Below are 24,186 nucleotides of genomic sequence, written 5' to 3' on the forward strand. Positions count from 1 at the left end.
AACAAGTTCCAAGCCCCTCTCCTGGCTGCCAGATGGGCTTCATGCGGAGGATGTTTATGGAGACTGTAAATAATTTCTTTGTATAATACAAATACGATGTTTTTAGAAATCAAGGAAAGATGGCAGAATGTTTATGCTATTCCTAAGATCTTGGTTCTGGCAGAACACGAGAAAAAAAATGGTATTGCAGCCATTTTATAAGATTAATGAAAGTTCTTTCCTGAGGGAACTGCTCACAGTTTGGGTACCCTCAGTTCACCATGTGCACATTAATGTTATCCTTTCATGTGGCACATGATGTTATCAGTGTTTTCCATGCTACAAAGAAGCCATGTCAGCTTTAAAAGATGAAATTGATAAGATGAAGAGTGACTGTAGAAGAGTGAATCACTCTGAACATGCTCTATATAGAAAAGCAGCTGGATTACAAATAAAATGACTATATTTCAAACACATTTATATAGAGATATTTTAGGTTAATTTCATCCAGCTCATAGTTAATCTCATGGGAACCAATGGAATAATTGAAATCAATGTGACTTGAGCCTATGTTGGCCTAGCATGGTCTTGACTGTAGGGCGTACCTTCTCAAGGTGAGCTTCCTCACTCATGAAGATCCACAGGAGAGGCCTGCATTGGATCCGACTTGCCCATGAGGTAAAAGCTGCTAGGCCAGAGAATCGTGTAACCACTGTTGTCACACCACAATTATGGAATTTGTTCTCTTTAAAAGACTCATACCAATTTCAGATGTCTGGTTTTAGAAGTAATTTGCCTGAAGGTGAAACAGTGATTAGGGCCTTTTGAATATATGAATGGCATTGTTTATTTGAGGGAAACATTACATGTTTCCTTTAACCATATATTTATCACTCATCTATGTTCTCCTGCACAAGTTTGTTTTACCATATATTTCTCATTTCTAGTGTTTGAAAGAAACATGGTACTTGTATAAGACTGAAAGTAGTTGGATGACATCATGGAATACAATGGGGGCTGTTATTCCCATAGAGTGACCATGAACTCTGCTGTACTTGATACACATAAAATAATATAGAAATCTTTCCCAGTTTTCCCATGGAGTGGGAGGACATTCTTGATCAATAAGAAAGTGCCTTCATCAGCTGAAGGCCTGTGCTTTGGTTGTTCTGTGGGCTATGCAAAGAACTGAAGAATAAGAAAAGGCAATTCTGTTACATTTGCCAAATCAAATGATTGCTCTTAACGAAGGAAGAATGAATTCCTAGCCACAAGTGTTGAATTGAAGTCCCTGTGCTGACCTGTCCTCCGGAGTTTTTCCAGCCCTGTTTATGTCGTGTGCATGATCGTTCCCTCTGGCATTCACATGTGCTGGCAAACTGACACGAGACACATCAGTGAGACTTTTTTTAATTGAGGAAATTTCACAGTAACAGGCTTAATGGTTACACACTCTAAAACCACTCTTAAAGATGAATGATGGTCAGAACACTTAAGACTCTATGGTTCAGGCAATCACAAAGGAAATTTGTGAAAGGCTTAACAAACTATCCCAAGGGAGGTAGTTTAAACGCGGCTCAGGGAACATGGTGAAAGCTTAAACAAGATTACAGGTAGGGTAAAATCTCAGGGACAGGAGTGCTATGTTTCTGCTTTAGCACTAGCAACTCCCTGCCACCTGAATCTGGCAGAGAGAAAGAGAGCACACACTAGTCAATCCCGGCCTGCCATACGCTGAGCTGACCAGGTAGGCATGATTACAGGGAAGGGAAATATCTCAGGCACAGGAACTCCCCTGCATGTAACGTTAGCTCCAGGGGAGCCCTCTGTCGCCTGAGTCAGGCCACACACACACAGTCTACAGCAAATGCAAGCTCAAGTCTATGAAAAGCCTCAAAGTATTTTTCATGGCACAATCCTTAGATTTTTAGAGTCTAAATAGCAGAGTGTCCATGTGCAGAGTGCTTTCAAAGTCTTAAGCGGAGATGGAATTCAAGCAGGAGGGATTTTAGGCTTTGCGTCAAGAGATGAAACTTAGCAAAGCTTTCAGCTTTGCTACCCCGCTTATAAGCTTATTTAAAGCTACTTGACAGACAGGTCCTCTGACCTGTAAACTATGCTCATGTGCCAACAGGGCAGGACTGCACAACTCACTAAGATGGTGCTACAATCTGAGTGAGATTTTCCAAAACACTCCCAAGTTCTTAGAGAACTTTTAGAGCTTCAAGGCTGCAACAGGTAGTGAGAGAGCTACTCCTGTGAGAAACTCTGGCAGAGATAAGCTTGCAGAGACATTGACATTCTAAAACTATTCTTAATAAATGGATCTACATTCAACAAGGCCTCTGGCTTTGTTGAAGACTTATACGACTTGTACTTGGCAGTTTATTTCTTTCCTAAAGAATGCCAAACAACATTTTATGTGCTAGCAGAATTATAGAATTTTCATTCTTACAGTAATAAACCTTGCGGTGAAGTTTAAATGTCCAGCCCACCAAACATGTATTTACCGTCTCCCCATATGTGGACATTGCAGAATACTTCAGTGATGGATAGGTGTCAAAGTGGATTGGGTCAGGTTTTTTTAACCCTCCATTCTGGTCCTTAATGATCCTGCCCTTGTTTACTGCAGCCGTAGCTTGAGAGTTTCCTGGAAGTGCAGTAGGCCCAGGTGCAGTAGAACTGCAATGCTATTTCTAGCCCAGAACGCTCTGCTGCTATTATTTCTGTTGTGGAGTCGGCCATCTGCCGCACCTATTACTGCACGACTCTCCTGCTTGCCAAGAGGCAAATGCTTTTCTACTGAGGTGAATAGGTAAAAAGCCAGCAGCAATGGTTTAGTAAAATCAATCTTTATTTGTTTAAAACCAAAGAATATCTAAAACAGGAAAGAAGTAGGGGGTGATAACAAATCCACAATAAAGGTTCCAATCAGATAATCTTCACCACTAATTAAGATGATTATACATAATCAGGTCTAATTTTAAAAGCAGCCACTGCAAATAATAAGACTTGATACATAATGCATATGTTGTGATCACTCAAAAACATACAGGTTTTCTCGAAATCTGACATCTCAGAGCAAGAAAGAAAACTAGATTTAAAACAATGTCTAAGTTCCCTATACAATGGGCAGTACGATAATGACAAATATCCTCCACCTCTCCCCAACACAAAGGTAGAGGAGTTGGTCCCACGAATGTTAAGGAATCTTCCTTCCCAATAAGCAAACAAGCAGACGTAGGCTTTACTTATACTTCCATTTTGGTGTAAGTAATGTTCCTTCCCCATTAACAGAAAAGACTTAACAGATTTTCCTTAATTATCCATGGAACAGGGTTCTGTGCCTCATGCAGAATTTGATGTTGAATGTTTATGAATCTTGTAATGCTCTTAATACTGACAAGCAATGTAGGCAGAAGGCACCATCATTTTGTAACACAGCAAAAGCAGATGGTGACAGTACTTCCCTTCAGCTTAAAATACAAGGTAAAAGGTAGGATGTTTGAGGAAAGAAGGATCTGGGATCACATATGGATAGCTGGAGCATATGAGAATCAGCATAGGATGATTGACACCACTGAAGTCTATGCAAAGCTGTCTATGTAAAGATAATTGTGCAAACTGTCTCAAAGCCTCTGGGGGGAAAAGGTGGGGGGGGGAGCAGTGTTTTGGAATATTTCAAATGCTCTGTTTGGCCTTTGATCTGTTTCCAGCATAGAGGGAGGAGGGGAGCAAATGTCACTAGGAGCTATAGGCTGTGTAAACTTGTGCACCAGTGAGCTTGAGTCATTTCAGATTCCTGTGTCACTCTCTCCATAGCAACCTGCTTTCAGCATTAAACTACCCATCCAGTCAAATAGCTATTAGCGTAGATGCTCACGCTGTGGGCACCCAGGAAACCTGATGCGCATGTGAAATTGCTACGAATGTCCTTCGGTTGAAAAACAGACAAACCAAAAGGTTGGTTCATACTTGGGCCAGTTCCCTTTGAATAAATCAAAAGCTGAGAACGTGCACACTTCCTTTCGCATGTGTGTTACTACTTTGGAAACTCTCCATATTTTAGTGGCCAGAAAGGCATCACAATGGTGCAGCAGTCACAAAAACCCCACTTCTGCCAAAGCCCTGACGTACTGTGAGCTCACAAAGCATATTTTTTCCTGTATATTTTGGGCAGTGCTCTGTGGTATCTGGAGAGAGGAATACCACTGGTCTTTGATGGGGTTGTACTCCCCCTGAAAGATCAAGTGTGTGGTTTGCAAGTGCTCCTGGACTAGATGCTAACTAGGGAAGCTCAGGTAGTGGTGATGGCCAAGAGTACTTCTTACCAACGTAGGCTGGTATGCCAGCTGTGGCCCTATATGGAGAGGGTTGATTTTGTCTTGGTTATTCATACTCTGATGACATCTGGGGGAACTACTGTAATGTGCTGTATGTGTGACTGCCTTTAAAGATGGCTTGGGAACTTCAGCTGATGCAGAATACAACTACCTGGATATTGGTGGGGACTGGCCAGCCAGCTCATATGACATCAGTACTGTGCTAGTTTACCTGGCTGCCTGTGCATTTCCAAGTCCAATTTAAAGTGCTGCTTTTAACCTTTAAACTCTTAAATGGTTTGGGCCCAAGTTGCTTGAAGGACCACCTTCATCCAAGGTCATCAACAGAGGGCCTTCTCACTTGCATTTCACTAAGGGCAGTTAGGTTGGTGAGTACAGAGGAGGCGGGCCTTTTCAGTAGTGGCCCCGCACCTCTGGAATGAACTTCAACTGTGAGTTTGTCAGGGCCCTTTTTCTGCAGGTCTTTGGGAAAACTCTGAAGATGCCCTTGTTTTCACTGGCCTTTTGCTAATTTTTGGCTGCTGCTTTTATTTATGAGTATTGTTTTTATGGAATGTTATTGTTTTGCATTCCTTGTTTTTTATCTTGTTATCTAAAAATAATTTTAAATTAATAAATATTGTGTATGGATTGAGAAAGCAGGCCACTGGTTGACAAATGAAATCCAGTGAAGACATGTCAGATTTCTGATTTGATTTGTGGAGTTCAAAGTTCCTTGTGACCCTTCCACATATCACTTCAGAGCCACCATGTGGTCACCTCAGGCTGATTGTTACAAAGGGCACTTTTACTGTATGATGTGACAAGATGGAGTCACCTTGCTAGATGGTACTACAATTCACTTTACAGAAACCTGGGACCTCCTCACCTGTTCATTGTCTTCCCTCACTTGTTATGAAATAGGTCCGGAAGTGGAGTAAAGTTTGATATGACTTAATTACAGAATAGGACACAGAATTTACTAGCAGGTGAAAAAGAAGGTAGCCAGAACTGCATGTGGCCTCCTTTCCAACTCCTATCTGCCACTGAAATCAAGTACTAGATAGAACAGTTAGAAAGGAGGCCGCATGTAGCTCAGGCTGCCATCATTTTCAAGATAAAAACTGGGGGGAAAACCCCATTTTGGTTATCCGCTGCCCCTTCAGTTAATATTCTGCTACAGAACATTCCATTTTGTGCCTAGGGAATGAAGGAAGAACAATTCCCCCAAGAACTCAACCACCCCGCCCACCATTCCTCTTCCCAACTTATTTCCTAGGCTATCATATCTCTGTCCTGGAGGCTTGTGATGGCCAGAAGCCTTTAAAGCCCCTGTATAAAGATTCTTCTCAGGCATTGGGAGGGGCAGATATTCTGGGCATACAACCCTAAGAGATTCCAATAAGTAGATGCATATCTCCATCTTTTTTCTGTTTGAAATAAAATAGCGAAGAATTTTCTCTAGCAAATGGGCAAGGACTGTATGGTTTGGCTCTATTGGGCTAGCCTTAGCTGCAGCTGTGTGTCTCAATTTGCTGTGCCATGGTGAAATCATACTTCAAGAGCAATTCCTTCATCAAAAATATCGCAGGAGAGCAACAGTTCTCAGCTAGGGAACTTGCCAAGATTTTCTCCTGCACGCTCGTCACCCCAACATGCTATGTGAATTCACCGAATTGTTGAACTTTTCAGACACATCCTTTGGCATGAATAACTACAGATGCCCTTCATTGGTTCCCTTCTAAATTCAACCAGCCCTAGGAGCTAGAGTTACCAAATTAGAGCTGCTGTTTGAGGCCCAAACTGGGCCTCAAACTGCAACTATTCGCTTTGCAGCTGTTTCTGATACAAAGAACGTTTAAATTGACATTAATAGATAAGATGAGCCAAGGATTTACCTTAGGCCTTTTATTTTTTCTTACTTCCCTGTAACACAATTTGTAAAAGAACAGAAAAAGGCATCTAATACCTTAATATAGTGTACAAATATTTCTTTAAATACCCTTCACAATGGGCTCGCCTATGAAATTAACACTTATTCAGGCAAGAATCCATATCACAGAGTTGTTTAAATTGCTTCAGTTTACAAGGAAGATGTTCTGGGCCGTTTGGCTCATATCCATGAATGTTAAACATCTGAGCATCTTTCTTCAGCCCAGTGAATGCTTTTGAGAGTCTCAAATGGGATTTGCAAGAAAGCATTTAAGCACATATGCAAACTCCTTTTTCCATTCTTGAAATGCAGCCAAATTGGCCGAGTAGCATGAAGGAAGCATGAACATTCTGAACATGCCCTTTGGGTTGACATTGGTCGCAAAATAAGGCTCTTGAGTTATAACGTTGGAATGGAAAACTTTCTTTGAAGTGGCAGTTGGAATCCGCCTTGGTGCCATCTTTCTACAATTAAAAATAATCAGAAGTGCTCAAAACCATTGTGGCATCTGGTGTATGTCTTTTGAACTAGACATTACCACACAATTATTTATCCAAGGGAGTAGTCAGTCAGTCAACCAGCTGATAGGTTCTGTAATTCATAGCACATTCCTATGCATGTCTGCTCAGAAATAAATTTTATTAAGTTCAGTGGTACTTACTCCTAGGTAAGTGTGCATAGGATTGTAGCCTTAGATACCTTTTTCTTGGATATCAGTGGACCACTCTTTATCCAGTCAATCTGATTACTGTCTAAAGTCAGTACAGTTTACAATGTGCCATATCTGACATGCAGTGCAAATAATGCTATCAAATCTGATAGTTTGTAAAGATGGGAGTTCTAGTCCAACACATCTAGAGGGCACCAGTTTGGGAACAGGTGTTCTATAGCCTCAGCAAAATCCTAGTCTGAACATCTTCCAGAAGTGGCATAAGACCCTTTGCTTTATTTCAGCTAGCTTGCCAGGAATAGGATAGTTTGAGGATAATGTTTTGATCAATATTGGGAAATTTATTTATTCTGTACTAAATGGTTATTTTTCATAAGTACGTGTGATAACATGCTCTGGGCCTTTGGGAACAGGCTGGGCCTCAAACTGAATGAAAAGAGATCAGTTTAGACTGATGGTTTGGTAAGAACCACTATGCAGACAGGACCACACCCAGTTTTGTACATGCAGATCCACTCTGAGAAAGCCCTATTCATCCTCTCTCTCTCTCTCTCTCTCTCTCTCTCTCTCTCTCTCTCTCTCTCTCTCTCTCTCTCTCTCTGTGTGTGTGTGTGTGTGTGTGTGTGTGTGTGTTGAGAATATGGATGTAAACTGACCAATAAGCATGAAGCTGGCCTGACACAAGACATGAAGAGCTGTAAGGTTGTTTACAGATTCAGCCTTGTTAAATTCTGGTGTGTGTGTGTGTGTGTGTGTGTGTGTGTGTGTGTGTGTGTGTGTGTGTGCAAGGGGTGTGTGCACGTTGTTTTCAGTGTTCCCTCATATAAAAGAGCTCTCTGTAAGAAAAGGAGGAAAAAAGGAATAGCTTGTCAGGTAGAAAGGTTTTTCCCAACTCCCTGTTGGGGTCTTCTTCTTGAAGGTAGTTTTTACATCAGGGAGCATTTAAAACAAATGTAATCTGTCACCTATAATTGGAAGTGTTACGGTTTTGTCAAGATTTTATTGCCTTTTCCCCACTTCGTGCAGTGGGAATAAGTTGAGGGAACACTTAGGTAGTGAAATGGATTACAGGTAAGGGATACCCATTTTCAGTACTCCCCCTTGTTAAAAAATCTTTGCAAATAGAAAACTAAATATATCAGGGACATGGTTGCAGCCTAGCCCAGTCCCTGATATCCTACCTCTATATTTCAGAGAGAAACTTTTGGCTTAACCCTTCCTAGGCAACATTACAATGGTACCTCTTACCTGCATAGTGTAGTGGAACAACCCATTCTACCCTGCATACCTGCATGTGAGGTGGATAGGGCAGGTTAATCCAAGCGTTATGCTTGAAGGTGGCCAGAATTGCTAAAGATTGGGTGGCAGCTGCCCCTTCAATGGCTGTGTTCATATTTCCGCTGAGTGGCAGGCTAATTGCTTAGCCGTAGGAGTAAACCACAAGTGTGAACAAGACTTGTAGCGGAAAAGTTTTCATAAGACAAATCAAAGACAGATGGCTTTGCTGTCAGCACTCACTTGTGACATGCTTTTGTGGTCCTAAGGGACGTATTTTTTTAAAAAAAGCTGGCCAAACCCTCTGCAGTGTGTCTTGTTCACTTCAAGCACTACCAATCAGCTGTCCACAAGTACGCCCCCTCCCATTTCTTCTGTTGACCCAGTTCTGCAACGGATTGCCCATTGACATTCCAATGGTTTTAAAATAAGTTTGAGCAAAACCAATTTAACAGCCAGGTAAGCCTAATTTTGCAGCCAGAATGATAAATAATAGGCCTTTTGCAGAATACAGTTTAGTCGCAACTTTGTATGTACTTGGAGAGCCTTACCTACCCTGGTGCCCTCCAGGTATTTTGGACTACACCTCTCATCGTTCCTGAATTGGCCATGTTGTCTAGGGCTGATGGGAGTTCAAATCCAAAATATCTGGAGAGTACCAGATTGGACATGACTGTCCTATGGCTTAGGATTTGTCCATTTCTGTGGCAAAATCAGGTATTTTGGGTGTAGAAATCAGAGCAGCTGGCATATCTCCTTAATTTCAGCTAATCTAACTAACTTTTCCATTTTTACTAAATCATTTTTGAGAGGAGGTGACCATAATGGCATAGGGAGCTCAAGGTGAGGATACATTATGGAATTCCTATGCCTTTGGCGGTCAGGCAGTTGCCAACATTGTATTGCTTCCGATGCCTCCTGAAGACGTTGCTTCAGGAAGCTTCCCTTGAATGACCAACTGCGGTTTTATCAGAACTTTGTTCTTTTAGAAATGTAATTGTTCTTTTAAAAGTGCAATTTTAATATTGTGTTTTTATTCTTTTATTCTGTTTGTTGTTCACCACTCTAAAATCTTTTGGATGAGGAGCAGTATATAAATATTGTAAATAAATACATACAAGATGGGCTCAAATCTTCTTACACATCATGGAAAGAGTTAGTGACTGTTGCCATTATGCAGAAATATCTGAGAACTAAAGATGAGGGCCCACATTTCTTAATTATCAGTTTAAGAAAATATCTATCCCTGCTTGTCCAGTTGAATGTGAAAATGGAATCATGGTTCATCTTCCTGGAAAATCATCACTTTTGCTTGACTGCCAGCTAGGGACAGGTTGCCATGGACAACAAGAATCTTATGTGCATACGGTTAAGGAGAATGGCGATAACCCATTGCCATAGGCAAAACAACCACTTCAGTTTTATGGAAACATCTATGTTAGTTAGCATTAAATGTAAAATCCCCTGTCCCCCCCCCCTCAGTGTTTCCAAGTAATAGATTGTAGCACGGGAAATTCTACTTCTGATCCGCAGGGAGCATGAATGGTAGAAACATTGGCCAGTTAGAATTTGTTTGTTTGTTTTGTTTTGAAAGCCTTAGTAAAAGAAGCAGGTGGGTATCAGAATTTAATATTGGTTCTGATGAGTGATATTCACTTCTATTTCCGATGTATTTTTCAATAATTCCAACCAGATGAGTTAATGTGAAACTAGCAAAACATGTCAGTTTAGCATCAATTATAATGCAAATTAAAATATTACCATGAAATTGATGTGTCAGCAATTTTGGGAACTTTTGAACATAGGCACCTTATGTGTGAGTTTTGCTAGTGGTGCCCCAAGGGTTTCTTTGGGAAGGATGACTCCCCTATTATATCTTTCTGTTACTTCATTGTGATGATCCCCTAGAGGGAGACGGATGAAAGAAAAGAAGGGACTGAATAAAATTAGGTCATTTTCAATAAGTCATGTAAAAGAAAGCAATATTGCAAATACAGAAGAGCCCAGATTAAATCAAGAGGTTTATTATAGCCAAGCCACACAGAGTTTATTACTCTAGCCATAGTTCAGAACGGCAGGAATTTGAAAGTATTGTTGATCATGTCTTCTAAAGAAAGGTTGATATTATTCAGTGGATGCTAAGTTTTCCAGAGACTCCCTGTATAGACGAAATGACAAAGATTTCCTAAGAAAGATTTCATTCTTTCTTATGAATACGAAAGAATTCTTATAAATACAAATTACCGGTGGCAACTATGCATTCGTTTAATGGTGACCATAAAATATTCTGAGCAAAATATCATAAACATTGGACTGATGGTGCTAGCTGAAAATTGCATTTTGGGGCTGGTTAGGACTGTGCATGGACACCCCACCACCACCACCACTCGCTTCAGAGGCCAATTTGGAGGTTCCGAATCGGCCGCAATCGGCCTCTGCCCAAATCAGACCTGCTTCAGATCCAGATCGAGATTCAGATGTATGAATTATTTGGATGTCTGATTTATTCAGCTATCCAACAGGCCGGCCAGACAGCTACCTCTCAGCTTTCCCAGGTGCCCGCCAAGTGTTCCTTAGCTAGCCCCACTGTGAGTGCCCGTAGCCATTCGGTCCTCTTCAAGGGCCATTTTTAAAATAGCAACTCTCTTGAAGAAGCCCATATGGCTACAGATGCTCATGGTGAGTTCAGGTAAGGGGAAGGGGCACGAGTGGCAGCAGCACCCAGTGCTGCTCCTGCCCACTCATTGCTGCTCAGTCAGCTGAGCACCAGTGCTCAAGAGAAAGCCACATGCCTCTACTGGCTGTGGAGCAGCCACTGGTGTCTGTTTTCCCCTGAAGTGCTTGGACTGAACTCCAAGCCAGTTGGATTTGCAATGCAACTGGCTCAACAAGAGCCTGATTCCATAACTGGTGGGGAAGGGAAGGGAGCTGAAAGGCAGCTTTGCGGAAAAGAGCAAGTGTGGGAAGTTGTGAGGCCACTTGCCTTGAAGGCCTGCCCAGCATTACCTCTCTGAATAGGTCAGTGTTGCAGGCTGGGCAGCTTGGGTGGAAAGGAAAGGAAAAGGTGAAGTTACACTGAAGTCCAGAAAGGGAGTAGAAAGAAGCACATGGCCTTGTGGCAGATGCTCGTCTTCATGAAAGAGGAGGAATCTGATAGCAGAGCCCTGAAACAGCAGCAGATAAGGAGGGAGGAGGAGATATTATTATTATTATTATTATTATTATTATTATTATTATTATTATTATTATTATTATTATTATTAGCTTTTTTATACCGCCCAACAGCCAAAGCTCCCTGGGCGGTTCACAAAAACTGAAAAAGAGGTGGGGGGGATGCATGGACATGTATTTATGTCGATGATGAAGAAAATAGGGTGTGTGCTTCTGTGTAAATGGATAGATGTCTGGGTGTGTGTGCATGCAAAAAAGAGAACAAACAAAACATGGATGGTGATAATCTAAAGCAGGGATGGGCAAATTTGGGAAGTGCAGGGGTGGTTTTAATTCCCTGGACCACCACCACTTGGCCACCGTCTGTTGGGCAACTTGAAAAAGGAATTTCAAAAAATAATAATACTGTTACAGATAAAATGAGTGCAAGCTAAATTTGAGCCTTTTAGGGCTCCATAGTAGCTACAAAGCCCTGAAAGGGTCAAATCTAGCTTGCGAATAACTAGATTTGATCTTTTTGGTGCTCTGTATGCCTTCTTTGGGGTGGAGGAGACAGGGGCCAATCTGGGGGTGGCAAGGGCTGCTTGTGGTCAATGGGCCACATGTTGCCCACCCCTAACCCAAAGAAAGAGTGAGAGTGTTTGTGGGGTGGCGATCATAAAGAAAGGGAGTGTGGTCTGATGGTCTTAGGAGACAAAGAGGGACTGGGGAGTGGTGGCGATCTTAAGAGAAAAAGACAGACTGCAGGGTGCCCGTTGTTTGTTATTCTGGATGAATAAATTTGAAATGCTTCTTTCTTTCTTCCTTTATTTTTTAAATTAATGAGTCACATTCCCTGTCACAATGGCAAAGTGATATACGGCACTGATATCATTAAAATATATAACTCCTTTCGTCGCCAGCTGAAGACCTTTTTATTTTCCCAGTATTTTAACACTTAATTTTAACTTAAATTTAAATGTTACTGTTTTAACTCTGTATTTTAATTTTATATCAATTTTGCTGCGTGGTTTTTATTCTGGTTGGGCTTTTTATATTGTATTGTGTATTTGTGCTTTTAACCTGTTGATTGTCTTGCTATGATTTTAATTTTTGTGAACCGCCCAGAGAGCTTCGGCAATTGGGCGGCATAGAAATGTAATAAATAAATAAATAAATAAATAAATAAATAAATAAATAAATAAATAATAACCATCTTAAAAATGCAGTAACATGTTTTAAAAATTACAAAACAATGTACCCCCCGCCAAAGTCTATAAACAGACAGCAATAAACCGTACACTTCTCATAACTGCTAACTGGACTTAGAACCATCATTTTCACCTTAGATATGTACTCACAAGATCATTTTATATGCACATCTCCTCCCTGACATAATTCCACTCTTTCCACACTGTTGGAAAGGGAAGGGGTATTTGGACAAACGGAGTGGAAGATTTCTCCTCTTTTTCTTAAGATCTTTGTTAAACCCAAATATTTGCTTGAGGCATGAAAATTATTCTAGATATCGCCAGAGCAAAATGTTTTGCAGCAATCGTTGGTGGCTTCACGCTGGATCCTGCATATTTACCTGGTTCCCCTTTCCAAATATTGTCTCCCATCACCAGTTCTTGATACTGACCTAGAGTCTGATGGAACGGTAGATAAAATGTTTATAGAGATGATTCCATTGGGAATGGTCTGAAACCTGTTTTCATCACGTGCAAGGGGAACATATTGGTGAGAGCAAGACCTTGCGTTTGTCATAGAGCAACTACTAATGCAACTTAGATGCTTTCCTGATCCTTGGGTGACGTTTTCCCTCTCTTGTTCTGATTTGCAGATAGTGAAATTATTCCTCCTGATTGCCTCCGTCCAAGATCCTTCACGGCTATCCGTCGGCCCTCGTTGCGTAGAGAGACAGAGGACACCCGGCTGTCTGTGAGCCTTTGTGACCTCAACCTCCAGGAGGAGAACTTCCATGTCATGGCTGCCATGTGTCCTATCCCACAGAACTCCCTCAACTCCCAACATTCCCACCTCCTCCCATCCCAGCTTGAAAGCGACCTCCGCTTCCATCAGCTCAGGGGAGCTCATATTAAAATTCTGGATGACCAGACCGTGGCCCGCCTGGAGCACGCTCGGGAAGAGAGAACTTTGGTTTTCACTAGTCGGCCCCTTAGAATCAACGAGACTATCTTCGTCAAAATTAACAAATCCAACACCTCGCGTACTGGGACACTCTCTTATGGGGTGACCACTTGTGACCCTAGCACCCTGAGGCCCAGCGACCTTCCTTATAATCCAGAGTCTTTAGTTGATCGAAAAGAATTCTGGGCAGTTTGTAGAGTGCTAGTGCCTCTCCAAAGTGGAGACATTTTGGGATTCATGGTGAATTCAGAAGGTGAACTGCACTTGAGCCACAATGGAGCAAACGCCGGCATGCAGGTGTGCGTGGACTGTTCCCAACCACTGTGGATGTTCTTTGGTTTACATGGAGCAGTGATGCAAATCCGTGTCCTTGGTATGTTTGCCTCTCTCCACATGTGCAGTGTTGTTTTAGATAGGTGGAATGGAGTGAGCGGGTTAGGGGTGACACTAGAATACAGTATTGGGGGGAGCAAAGAAAGGGCAAAGTAGGCCCTGAGGCAAGTTCTGTCGTGTGTGCGCTGGATGTTGGTGATGAGAGATGGAGAAGGCATGTTTGCTTGCTCAATAGCTGCAATACCAGCCAGGGCAGCCTGCCGGGACTGCCAATGATGCTTTACCAACAGGGAAGAGGGTAAGCCATTTTTATTCATTTTGGTGTGTAGGGAGACATTTGCCCTCTCTTTCTTTTCCTACTACCTACGGAACAGGACAGACTGAACAGCAATAATATTTCTGGCCTATAGGCAACACATGCACAAAATGTTGAGCCAAAATAAGCAAATGCTTTATAACATTAGAAACTTACACATGTAGCATTGAGGGACACCATCCTATAGTACCTGAACAATATTTGTAAGTATGATACCATTTGGGTAAGCAGTCTTAACCTTTCCATGTGTTACTATAAAGAGCAAACATTTACAAAGAATATAATTTTGGGTGCAATCCTATTGATCGTGCTCTTGCTGCTTGGAAGCCATGGAAACTGCAGGTTTCTGAGATTCCTATGCTGTGCTGGCAGGATGGGAGGCTGGCAGGGAGGGGGAGCAGCGGACACCTCTCTGTCTGCCATTTTGGCAATTTTTGCTAGCAAGGGCATTTTGGAGGGGAAGGAGCCTGGAGGAGGCTCAGGATATCTCATTTTCTGGCCTCTTCAGTCTCCTCCACTCCCTGCCAACTGGAATGCCCCATTTCCTCCTCCTTCAAGGTCATTTTTCCAACTTCAGAGGCAGCTGGTGTGGTCTTTTCTGTGTCAGTTGTGACAGGAAGGGGGGTGGATCTCCAACTCCCCCTTCCGAGGTTGGAGCACTGTCTCTGACTTTGGGAGGGTTCTTTTGAGCAGTCCAATGGACCCTGGGACGCTCTTCCAGGGACCACTGGATTCCTCTCTTAGACATTCTGTCATAAATGTTCATTCTCATGGCTTGTTACCGAGGTTTGTCTGATTGATTTGAATTCCTGAAAATGATTACTTGCTCTGAGAAATCTAGTCCTCACTATTTTATAGTCCACCCCCCCCAATATAATAAATATATTTCAAGGAAGAACAGAGCTAGCAAATAAGATCTAATTTCAATTGCGGTGTATAGGCATCCATTTAATGCATGTCTATATGTGTTTCTAGTCATTATTCTTCCTCTAAAATCTATTGGGGCTCACTGTGGTTTTGCATCCTTTTCAATATGGAACATTTCCTGGAATTACTAGGAAGCCGTTATATAACTATCTAAAGTAAACACTGTTTTATAGATAATTTGTGTAACCTATTGCTGTTATAGTTTACTGTACTTCCCTATTCAGCTGTACTTTCCTATTCAAGAACTTTGTTAGTTTTCTTATCCAGATATTACATTCATTTGATCATACTTCCTCATTCACTTCAATGGAAGTGGCAGCTCCAAATGAGCAGTGGGACACATGGGGAAAACCACCCTTTCCACTGACGCAAACGGGGGGGGGGGGGGAGAACCTTTGCATGTGCACAAGTTCTGTATGCGCATAGAAACCCTTGTATATTTAAGGAGTTACTGTATTGGCTTGAGAGAACCTAAACTATTAACTCCTAGAAGGCAGGGCAGGCTCATGGTGGCGCAAGCATTTTGTCAGAAGCATCTTGTTTTGAACATTTTGTCTGAAGTGATATGCCGCCATTGAAGATGGTACAGCCCAATTCACACACTATTTGAATCAGTTGGTGAAGGGGGGCAGTGAGGCTGCAAGGTGAGTTGCCCACATTAGGCAGCAGAGTGGGAGGAATGCCAACCACTCCCCTGTTGTGCCATTTGCCACAGCGAGAGAACAACCAGGCCAGCATTTCTGTTGTTGCATGATGACCATTGCCACTTCAGCTCTATGGAGGGAAGTGGCTGCAGGGCTCTTGTGAGAGCTCACTTAGGTCTGTTCTCATGAGAGCCCTGTAGCCACTTCTTCTAGTCATGCGGCTCTCCATAGAGCTGGCTCCTGCAGCTTTAACTGTTGTGATGAAGAGGGAATTTCACCAGGTGCTACATGCATACAAATGACACCTGCTAAAATTCCCTTTTCTATACAACTGTTAAAGATACAGGAGTTCTGTCCACCTTTCCATATGGTGACCCTACTCTCGCCTCCACCATCACCATGTTTGGCATAATTTCTGAAGCAGGAAGCCTCTGGTACTAGTGGAAGCTCCTTGCCCTGTTATGCAGGGTTCTAAATTGCACAAGGAGGACCTCCATGAGTATAGGACACGCTTTGCTTTCAAGTTATGCTGAACATGGCAATAGCAAGGGCAGGAGAAGTGGCACAACTTTGGAGTCAGGGCTGATTGTCCTCTTACCCTATTCATTTGAGCAATATGTGAATAGGGTTTAAGTAAGGGATGGGGAACACATGTCCCTCCAGATGTTGGTGGACATCAGCTGTCATCAACCCTACCCATTGGCTATACTGTCTAGAGCTGATGAGAGTTGCAGTCCAGTAACATCTGGAAGGCCATGCATTCCCCATCTGTGGCTTAAATGGAGCGTTGTTGTGACCCAAGATAGCGGTTTGCATATTTCCAAGCAAGTGAGTTCTGAAGAGTCCAGATAACTGTAAAGTCAACTTCAGTGAGAAGGTAGATGCTATGGACATTAACAGATCTCTTCATTGCTATAGCAGAGTTAAAACACCAGGGTTTATTTTTGCTTGGGAACACGTCTCCCAGTCGTGTCAGGAGCAACATTATTGGTTTCAGTTGACCTCTAGAGATTTAGTTTGGAGCGGGGATGTCACATGGGGAAACTATAGGTAACGTTGTGGGCTTGGGGTCTACAGCATGTTGCCTCTTGGTGCCACAAGGCCCATGGACACTCTAAGGAATCTCCTTGCTCCTCCCAATTAAAAACACACAGACTAAAATGTTACTAAACTTGAGTGTCTGGGCTTGGAAGCAATGCACCACCAGCCTCCAGCTGCCTTGCCCAATTCCTCTCTGCTCCCCAGAATGTCTGTAGGGGGTAAGGCAGGGCAGCTGCAGACCAGTGCTTTGCTTTCCTGCAGGCCCAGGTGCATGCTAAGACTGCCTTTAAAAAAGAAAAGCAAAGAAGAGAGGAGTAGATGCTGGGATTCAGAGGAAGCCAAATTGTACTTCAGATTCATTGCAAATTGCATCCATTCCTGAAACAACCTGGGAAATTCTGTAAGAGTGAGGTTTTTATGCTATGGATTAACCACTGGAAGGTGACACATGCATCCCTGGGGCAGTCTCATTCCTGTTCAAAAACTGAGCTGTTTTCAGGCTTGCGACCATTGTGTTGCTCTGGGAAAATGAAATTAATCAGCAATTTGAAATGAATCCACCACAAGAGAAGCTTGGCAACTACAAACTGTGACTTTGCATAAATGGGCCTAATGGGTCTCTTCTTTTTTCTAGCATTTGCGCTGGGGTGCCCTCGAGTTTTATGAGCCATGTTTTTAATTTCGCATTACAGAAAATGGTCTCATTAAAGAGACGGAAGTTTAGCAGGCCAATCTTCTGAGGCACTTTGCTGCCTCAAGTATTCAGCAAACCGCAGGGCAGATGGTGCTTTAGTGCTTCACTAGAAATCTGGTTTAGACGTAGCTTCTTTTGGGTTTCTGGTGAATGTCTATTTTTAATAATAATAATAATAATAATAATAATAATAATAATAATAATAATAATAATAATAATAATATGCCTTCAGTGCATTTTGGAAAGACATTAACTGTGTTAAATGCTGTGTGAGCCCTTCCATCAGGCTCAAGTTTGTATTATTTTTTTCCTTGTGATTTAGGCATACATTAGTAATGTAAACAATTCCCAAGGGGATTTAATCCTCAGTTGTTAAAGGGCTGTGCACTGACATTATATAGGCCTCGAAGGGTCTTCTTTTTTAGCGTAATTTAAAAGTGAAATTAGGGGAAATTGGAAGCTGCCATCTCACAAGGAGTATGGGAAGCTTTCTTTGAAGAGACAGATGCAGTGTGAAAAGGTTTAGGATTGGCCTGCTCAGTGTTTCTCTTTCTTCCTCAAGGTGGTCATGCTAAGAATGCCCTCTAGTCTGGAATGTCACTTGTGGAGATAGTAGATAGGACGCAAAAGAGAGCTGTTTTTAAAGTGATTGTTCATACTATACTATACACGCGCGCGCACACACACACACACACGCACACTCAGAAATGAATGTAAAAATCACTTGTGCAATTTAGACAATCGGGTCGAAAAGACTTAAGGGAAAGAATCACATTAGGGCTCTGGCTTGCAGGATCTGTGGTGATTTATACATTATCTGTTCAAGAGGTTTTGAAGGTGACATTTTTCTTGCTGTCTCCTTTACTTGTTCCTAATTCTGTTTTCGTTGGTGTCTATTTGCTCTTTTCCTGCTAGATAACCTCTCAAGAGAGTTGTAGTTACAGGCAAGTCAACCAGCTGCATTTACCAACTGGTTGCCTTGGAGAGGGGGTGCCCATAATCCCTGTTCAAGCATTCACCTGAACGCATCCTGTGCATCCTGGCCCCGGGCCCTATATCTCCAGGTACGCTTCATTTCAGACCCTGCCATGTAGACTCAGCAAAGTCTGAGCAGGAACTCTCCTTGTGTTCATTTGAATGCGAGTAGAACTTTTCACACAATCGGGAACTCCGATAAGGCAGTATTGGGGGCAAATGTGAACAGCCCCCATCCTTCTATCCACTTTAAGCTCTTATGCATTCAGGAAATTGACTGAACAGGACTATTGAGATGGATGAATCTGTCAATAAATTCTGTTCAGTTTCTTATTTTCCTACACTGAGTTCATTTTGTCCATTTTTGTGAATTTGCCTTTTTAAATTATTTGTAATCTGCCTAAAGAACAGTAGTTATTTGGCAGATTATAAATGTAATAAATAAATAAATGCACATTGATGCATGAAATGTATGCATGTGTGTGCACTTTTCCAAACATACATTTTTGTACACTTTGAAATATACACATTTTTTGCAAACAAATTTCCTTAATATAATGCATATTATGTGCACTTTCTCTGATTGTAGACATTTTTATGAGCATTTCCCCTTATTAAATACATTTTTGTGCACCAGAAGAGCAAAATTCAGCAAATATTGCCATATCACTGTGTTCATGATATTGTATAGGTTTGGGTAGTGCAAATTTATCACCGATCCTTAGATATGTCACAAGTGCATGCAACCCGTTCAGTGGGGCTAATTAGCATCTCAAAGCAGATGGGGATAGGAATCTGGAAGTGCATCTCCATCAACTATGTATGGGAGACAGTTTTCATGCATGGATCTTCCCTGATTGTTATAAACCAGCCTGATTCAGGGAGGGTCATGTGTGCAGAGATGGGAGGGCCCATAGTCCTGTAGCAGAGCAGATCCCAGGGATAGGGCACATGCTTTGCGTGCAGAAGGCGCCAGGTACGGTCCCTGGCATCTCCAGTTAAAAGCTTCTCAGGTGATGGGAAAGACCACTGCCTGAGACCCTGGAGAGTTGCTGTCAGTCAGAGCAGACAATACCAGACAAATAGTCTGATGGGAACTAAGGCCCTTGCTAGATTGCGACCTCTTCAAGCGCACAAGGCTGCTGCATCGGATTAAGTTCCCCACCTTCAGCCTCCTGCCTGCTTGATCCACGGATCTGCATGTACAGCTGCTTGCAGAGACCCCTGCACCTTCATTCCACTTAGGGAGTGGAAAAGACATTCAGGTGCTGCCTCCCTCCCTCCCTCCCTCCCTCCCATAGCTCATCTGTTTGCAGGGATATAGGAGGGGTGGTGGTGGTGGTGACAACTACTGAATCAAGGAGGATTGAGTTTGACAAACAAAAAATGATGCTACAGCCAAGGGACTCTGAAGTTGCACATAAACTTTATGTTTCCTCCCCCTGCGAGAGTGGAAATTAATAGTCTTCATCATCAGAATAATAAAACAGCTCTGGAAGAAATGGGATGTTAGTAATAAGTGATATATTAGCTCCCTTATCTTATCACACCTCTGCCTGTGTGTGCTGAATAAATGGGACAAGGTACCATCATCTTTGAAGGATGACGTGCCTGTCAGGACAAATAAACCGTACGTATTTCTTGTTTGAATGCAGGAACGGGTTAGATTTTTCTGCCTACTTACAAGAATGACAGGATAGACTAAATGTTCTGATAACAGCCAGGTTCGTGCTTCCAGCAAAATGTGCAGCAGATTTCAAACTGTGGCAGATTTTTAATGTTTTCAGCCACCTCTATATAAATTCCAGGCTTTCTTGAACAGTGCAGGGCTGGACTACCAAATGGCTCTCCTCTTGTAGCCATTTCCTGTATCTGTCATGTCTGAATGACAGCAGCAAACCTATCAATTAAGATTCAAGTCACTCCAAAAACAGGACGGAATAAACTATTTATATATTTATTCATTCGATTTTTTTTTAAAGTATCCACTCTTCCTCCAAATATTTCCAGGGTGGCATTCATGGTCTTCCCCCATCTTCCCAGGGATGGGCACTCTCAGATTTTATATTTGGAACTGGAATTGAGCTTGTGTGTTTGTTGTTGAAAGGACAGGCTAAGGAAGGCTTTTTCTATCTGCTGCCTCTTGGACTACAACTCCAGTCATGCACAGCTAGAAGTGCCCATTTGATGCAGACTTTGTGGTATATTCAGTGTCTTTTCTCTCACTCAAACAAACACACACACACCACACACACTCCTTTCATCTGTGCCATGCCTATAGATTTCCCTCTTAGGTTCTGAAGTATTTCACCTGTTATTTTCTCTGAAATGTTCATGCTCCTGTTCAAATATGTTGATTAAATCTTAGACTACCTTTTTTATTATTATTTGAATAAACTTTTTTGTGGGGGGGGGGAAACTCCAAGTCATTGTAAAATAACCTGTTAGCAAAGTATTAGTCCATCTTCATTTGTTAGCTGTCTTAACCCTCTTGACTGAAGAGTGCAAGATAAATTCACTGAATCTTGCAAGTTTTTCTACATAATTGTTTGTCACGCGTTAGTCCTAGCATATACAATTAGTAACAGCTGCTGTTTGCTATAGGTGTTGATGCCAAGCCTTTGGAGGGTGTTGCTGCAACATCTTTAGCAGTGCAGAAGATGGGATCATTCAGTCACATATACTTTGCAGAACATGCTAATCTACATTCAGTGGTTGAGTGTGGGGCCAGATCTACACCAAGCAGGATATAACACTATGAAAGTGGTTTGAAAACGGTATGTGGAATGTGTCATGGGCCCCAACAGTTGACAGTGCACTTCAATATTGTTATAAAGCAGTAGTGTAGATCGTGCCTATGTTGTGTTGAACTGTGGGTTGTTTGTTGAACCATGGGTTAGCGTATTGGCTGAAGCCAGGACATTTTTGGCAGGGTGGCTTGTTAACCATGCAGTAAGTTTATTTTTTTTGAACATGACATCTTGGGCCTCTTCAGATTTCATGCTAACCCACGGTGGATCGTTAAAAAATGCAATCCATGGTGAGTTAGCGTGTTGTGTGGTAGATGTTCTCCCCACCCCATGATAGTCAGAGTACCCATGTCTGCTACCCACCTGTTGCAGGAGGGTTAGCAGGCTGCCCATGTAGTTTCCGTGTCATCTGGCAGGAACTCCATTGGTTTTTCTCACCATTTTGATGTCTGTTTTTTTTTTAAATGGCACCAATCATAGAGTCCTCCAGAAACAGTAGTGCTCTTGTCACCACAGACTTTCTCTATGGTTGGTGGCCAATTTTTCATTTTTTAAAACAGAGCTGCTGTCCGGTGTCCATTCAGGGCATGGAGGATGGTGAGATGCGCGGTTAAACCATGTGGAGGTATGTGATAGAACTGCGGAGGGATGGGTAGGTAGCAGAACCACAGGCTCATTGTGGTTCCCGTTCGTGTGATGGGCCCACTTGTCATGCTTCCATTACTCCTCCCCTCTCTGTAGTTCCCCCACCCACCCACCCTCCCTCTGTGTGTGAATAGGTCTGTTGGTTCAGGATGGTTAACAAGCCACACTGCACGGTTAAACCACTCTATGGAAAATATTCTGGGTTCAGGCAACATACTATCCCACAGTTCAACAAACAACCCATGGTTCAACAACAACCCATATTCAACAACTACTGAGTGGGGGTTAGCATTTTGTGTATCTAGAGACGATAGTAGGTGGAAGCTAGTGGCATGCCAGGTTACTTTGAGATATGTTACCCCTTCTGGGCATTAATAAGAGAAGAGGGTCACTGTACACTAATGTTCAAGACCCTTCAAAAAAAAAAACACCCCGCTAACTTTTTATTTTAATTTTGTACTGCCACTAGCACTTGTTTATATGGCCTTGGCAGCACTGGCAATCACATTCCCCACTGCTACTGGGTGCCAATTTTCATAAAAGCTTCCCATCCCAAAAATGCCAAAGCGAGGGAAGGAAACATTGGTTCCTACTGCTGCCCTCACTCTGAATTGGCCTCAAGATGAGAATGAGGGCGGCAGCAAGAAACCAATGCTTCCTTCCACACTCTGGCATATTCTGGGTAGGAAAATATAAACAGCAGGTAACAGGGAAGAAATGCTTCCTGGTTCTTCAGCCTATGAAAAAAATGGTGATGCAGCCTATGAAGAAATAGATGATGGGGTGTGTGTATAGTGCGTGTGTATAATGGTATTTCAGCTCAACACTAGTGTGAATTAACTTAGGACGACACTTTGATGGATGCATCAGCTTTCCAACATGCCTCCTATACTCTGCCGAGATTTAACGAAAAATGTGCTTGTGCTCACATATGTAGTCAAAATGCTTGCTTGTATTTTAGGGTTTTTTTAATGGAACTTTTTAATACACTACAAGCTGTACCGCATGCACCAGCCTTGTTACTCAGAGAGATCCTAAGCTCCCAAGATGGCATAATATAGTGCGAAGGCATAAGTAATGTTTTCAGAGTGTGGAGGTCTCTCTGGAAATGGCCTCACTTCATTCAGTCAAAACATACCTTACTTCTCCAGGGCTGCACTCTTGGAGAAATGTGCTCATGTGCTCCCCCGCCCCCTCCCCCAATTCTGCAACCCTGAAGAAAAACCCAGCTCCCATGTTAATTTGTCATTATGGGGACTACCATTTTAATTTCCCAGAATGTTTCAGAGCAAAACCGCATTGGGGGCACTGTGGGAAATTAAAATGCGTCCAGCCACCTGGAGATGCTTAGTACCACCAGCAGGTGCATTAGTATTTCCCTCACACAGAGAGAAATAACCCATGCTGTTCTCTGCTGATGGAGCCTCATTTAGCCCAAACATATGAGAGAAAGGCTTTTGTTTTGTACACTTTGGGCTGCTATTTAATATCTCTCTCTTTCTCTGTTGTGTGTATATTAACTGGGATGAGGCATGTTCTCTTGCTAGGATGTTTACCATATACAATACAATCCCCCTCCTCTGAGCTGATTTGAGTGGAGCGGGGAGGCATGGGCAACTTCCAGAACATTCAGAGAACAGTCCCTAGGGCAAAGAGAGGACTGTTTACATAGGAGTGCAGCAGACCACCCCATAATGCTGATGGCAGGGCAGCAGGGACAAAGGGAGGCTCTAAAGCGAAAGAGAGGGTCTCATGGCTGTGTAGAAGTAGTGACCCAGGACCAAAAACGGACATTACTTTTTCTGCAGCTAAGTGGCCTTTTTCATCTTTATTCTAGAGTAGGTGCAGGGGGCCTCATCCAGCTCTTAAAAGTCTTCCTACCCCCATGCTAGTGGTCCTGATCTGGATGAGGCCACTGTGCAACTGCAACAAAAATGGAGAGAGAGAGGGAACTGCAGCACCACAGATTACCTTGACCTGCATTTCCCTCTGTTCTCACCACCCCATCCTAAAGTGTGGACAGAGAGCACAATGACACATTTCCTGTCTGCCCAAACTCTGGCATGGATTATGGTAGCCAGTGTGGCTTCTTCAGTTCAGTCCAGACATCCACAGGGAGGTCCAGCAGCAACGGTGGGCCATTTTTGTACATGCCCCAAAGATGCTGCTCCCCATCAGATTTTGCAGGGAGCCACCAGTGCCATTTCATAGGAGCCAGAGGGAGCAATTCAGCCCTGTATGTCTTTCTTACATATTCAGTTCCAGAACTGCTACAAGCAAGCTACTTTCTTTCTCCTCCCCCAGACTCAGTTTGTAGGTTCTTAGGGGAGGGGGAGGGGGATGCAGCTGTATGCTTTTCCATTAAGAGAATGCTCAGGACA

At 42.7% G+C, this 24,186-nt stretch overlaps 1 protein-coding gene across 2 annotated transcripts in view; it reads left to right on the forward strand.

The window, feature by feature from the left end:
- The window catches only part of NEURL1 (neuralized E3 ubiquitin protein ligase 1), a 185,471-nt gene that overhangs the window by 150,406 nt on the left and 10,879 nt on the right, over positions 1–24,186 (forward strand). For both annotated transcript variants that reach the window (XM_063132608.1, XM_063132610.1), the window contains exon 4: positions 13,173–13,853. In XM_063132608.1, the coding sequence (XP_062988678.1) occupies positions 13,173–13,853 (681 nt within the window). The remainder of the gene's footprint in view (positions 1–13,172; positions 13,854–24,186) is intronic.

Source organism: Elgaria multicarinata, chromosome 8 (genome assembly GCF_023053635.1).
Source record: "Elgaria multicarinata webbii isolate HBS135686 ecotype San Diego chromosome 8, rElgMul1.1.pri, whole genome shotgun sequence".
NCBI lineage: Eukaryota > Metazoa > Chordata > Lepidosauria > Squamata > Anguidae > Elgaria > Elgaria multicarinata.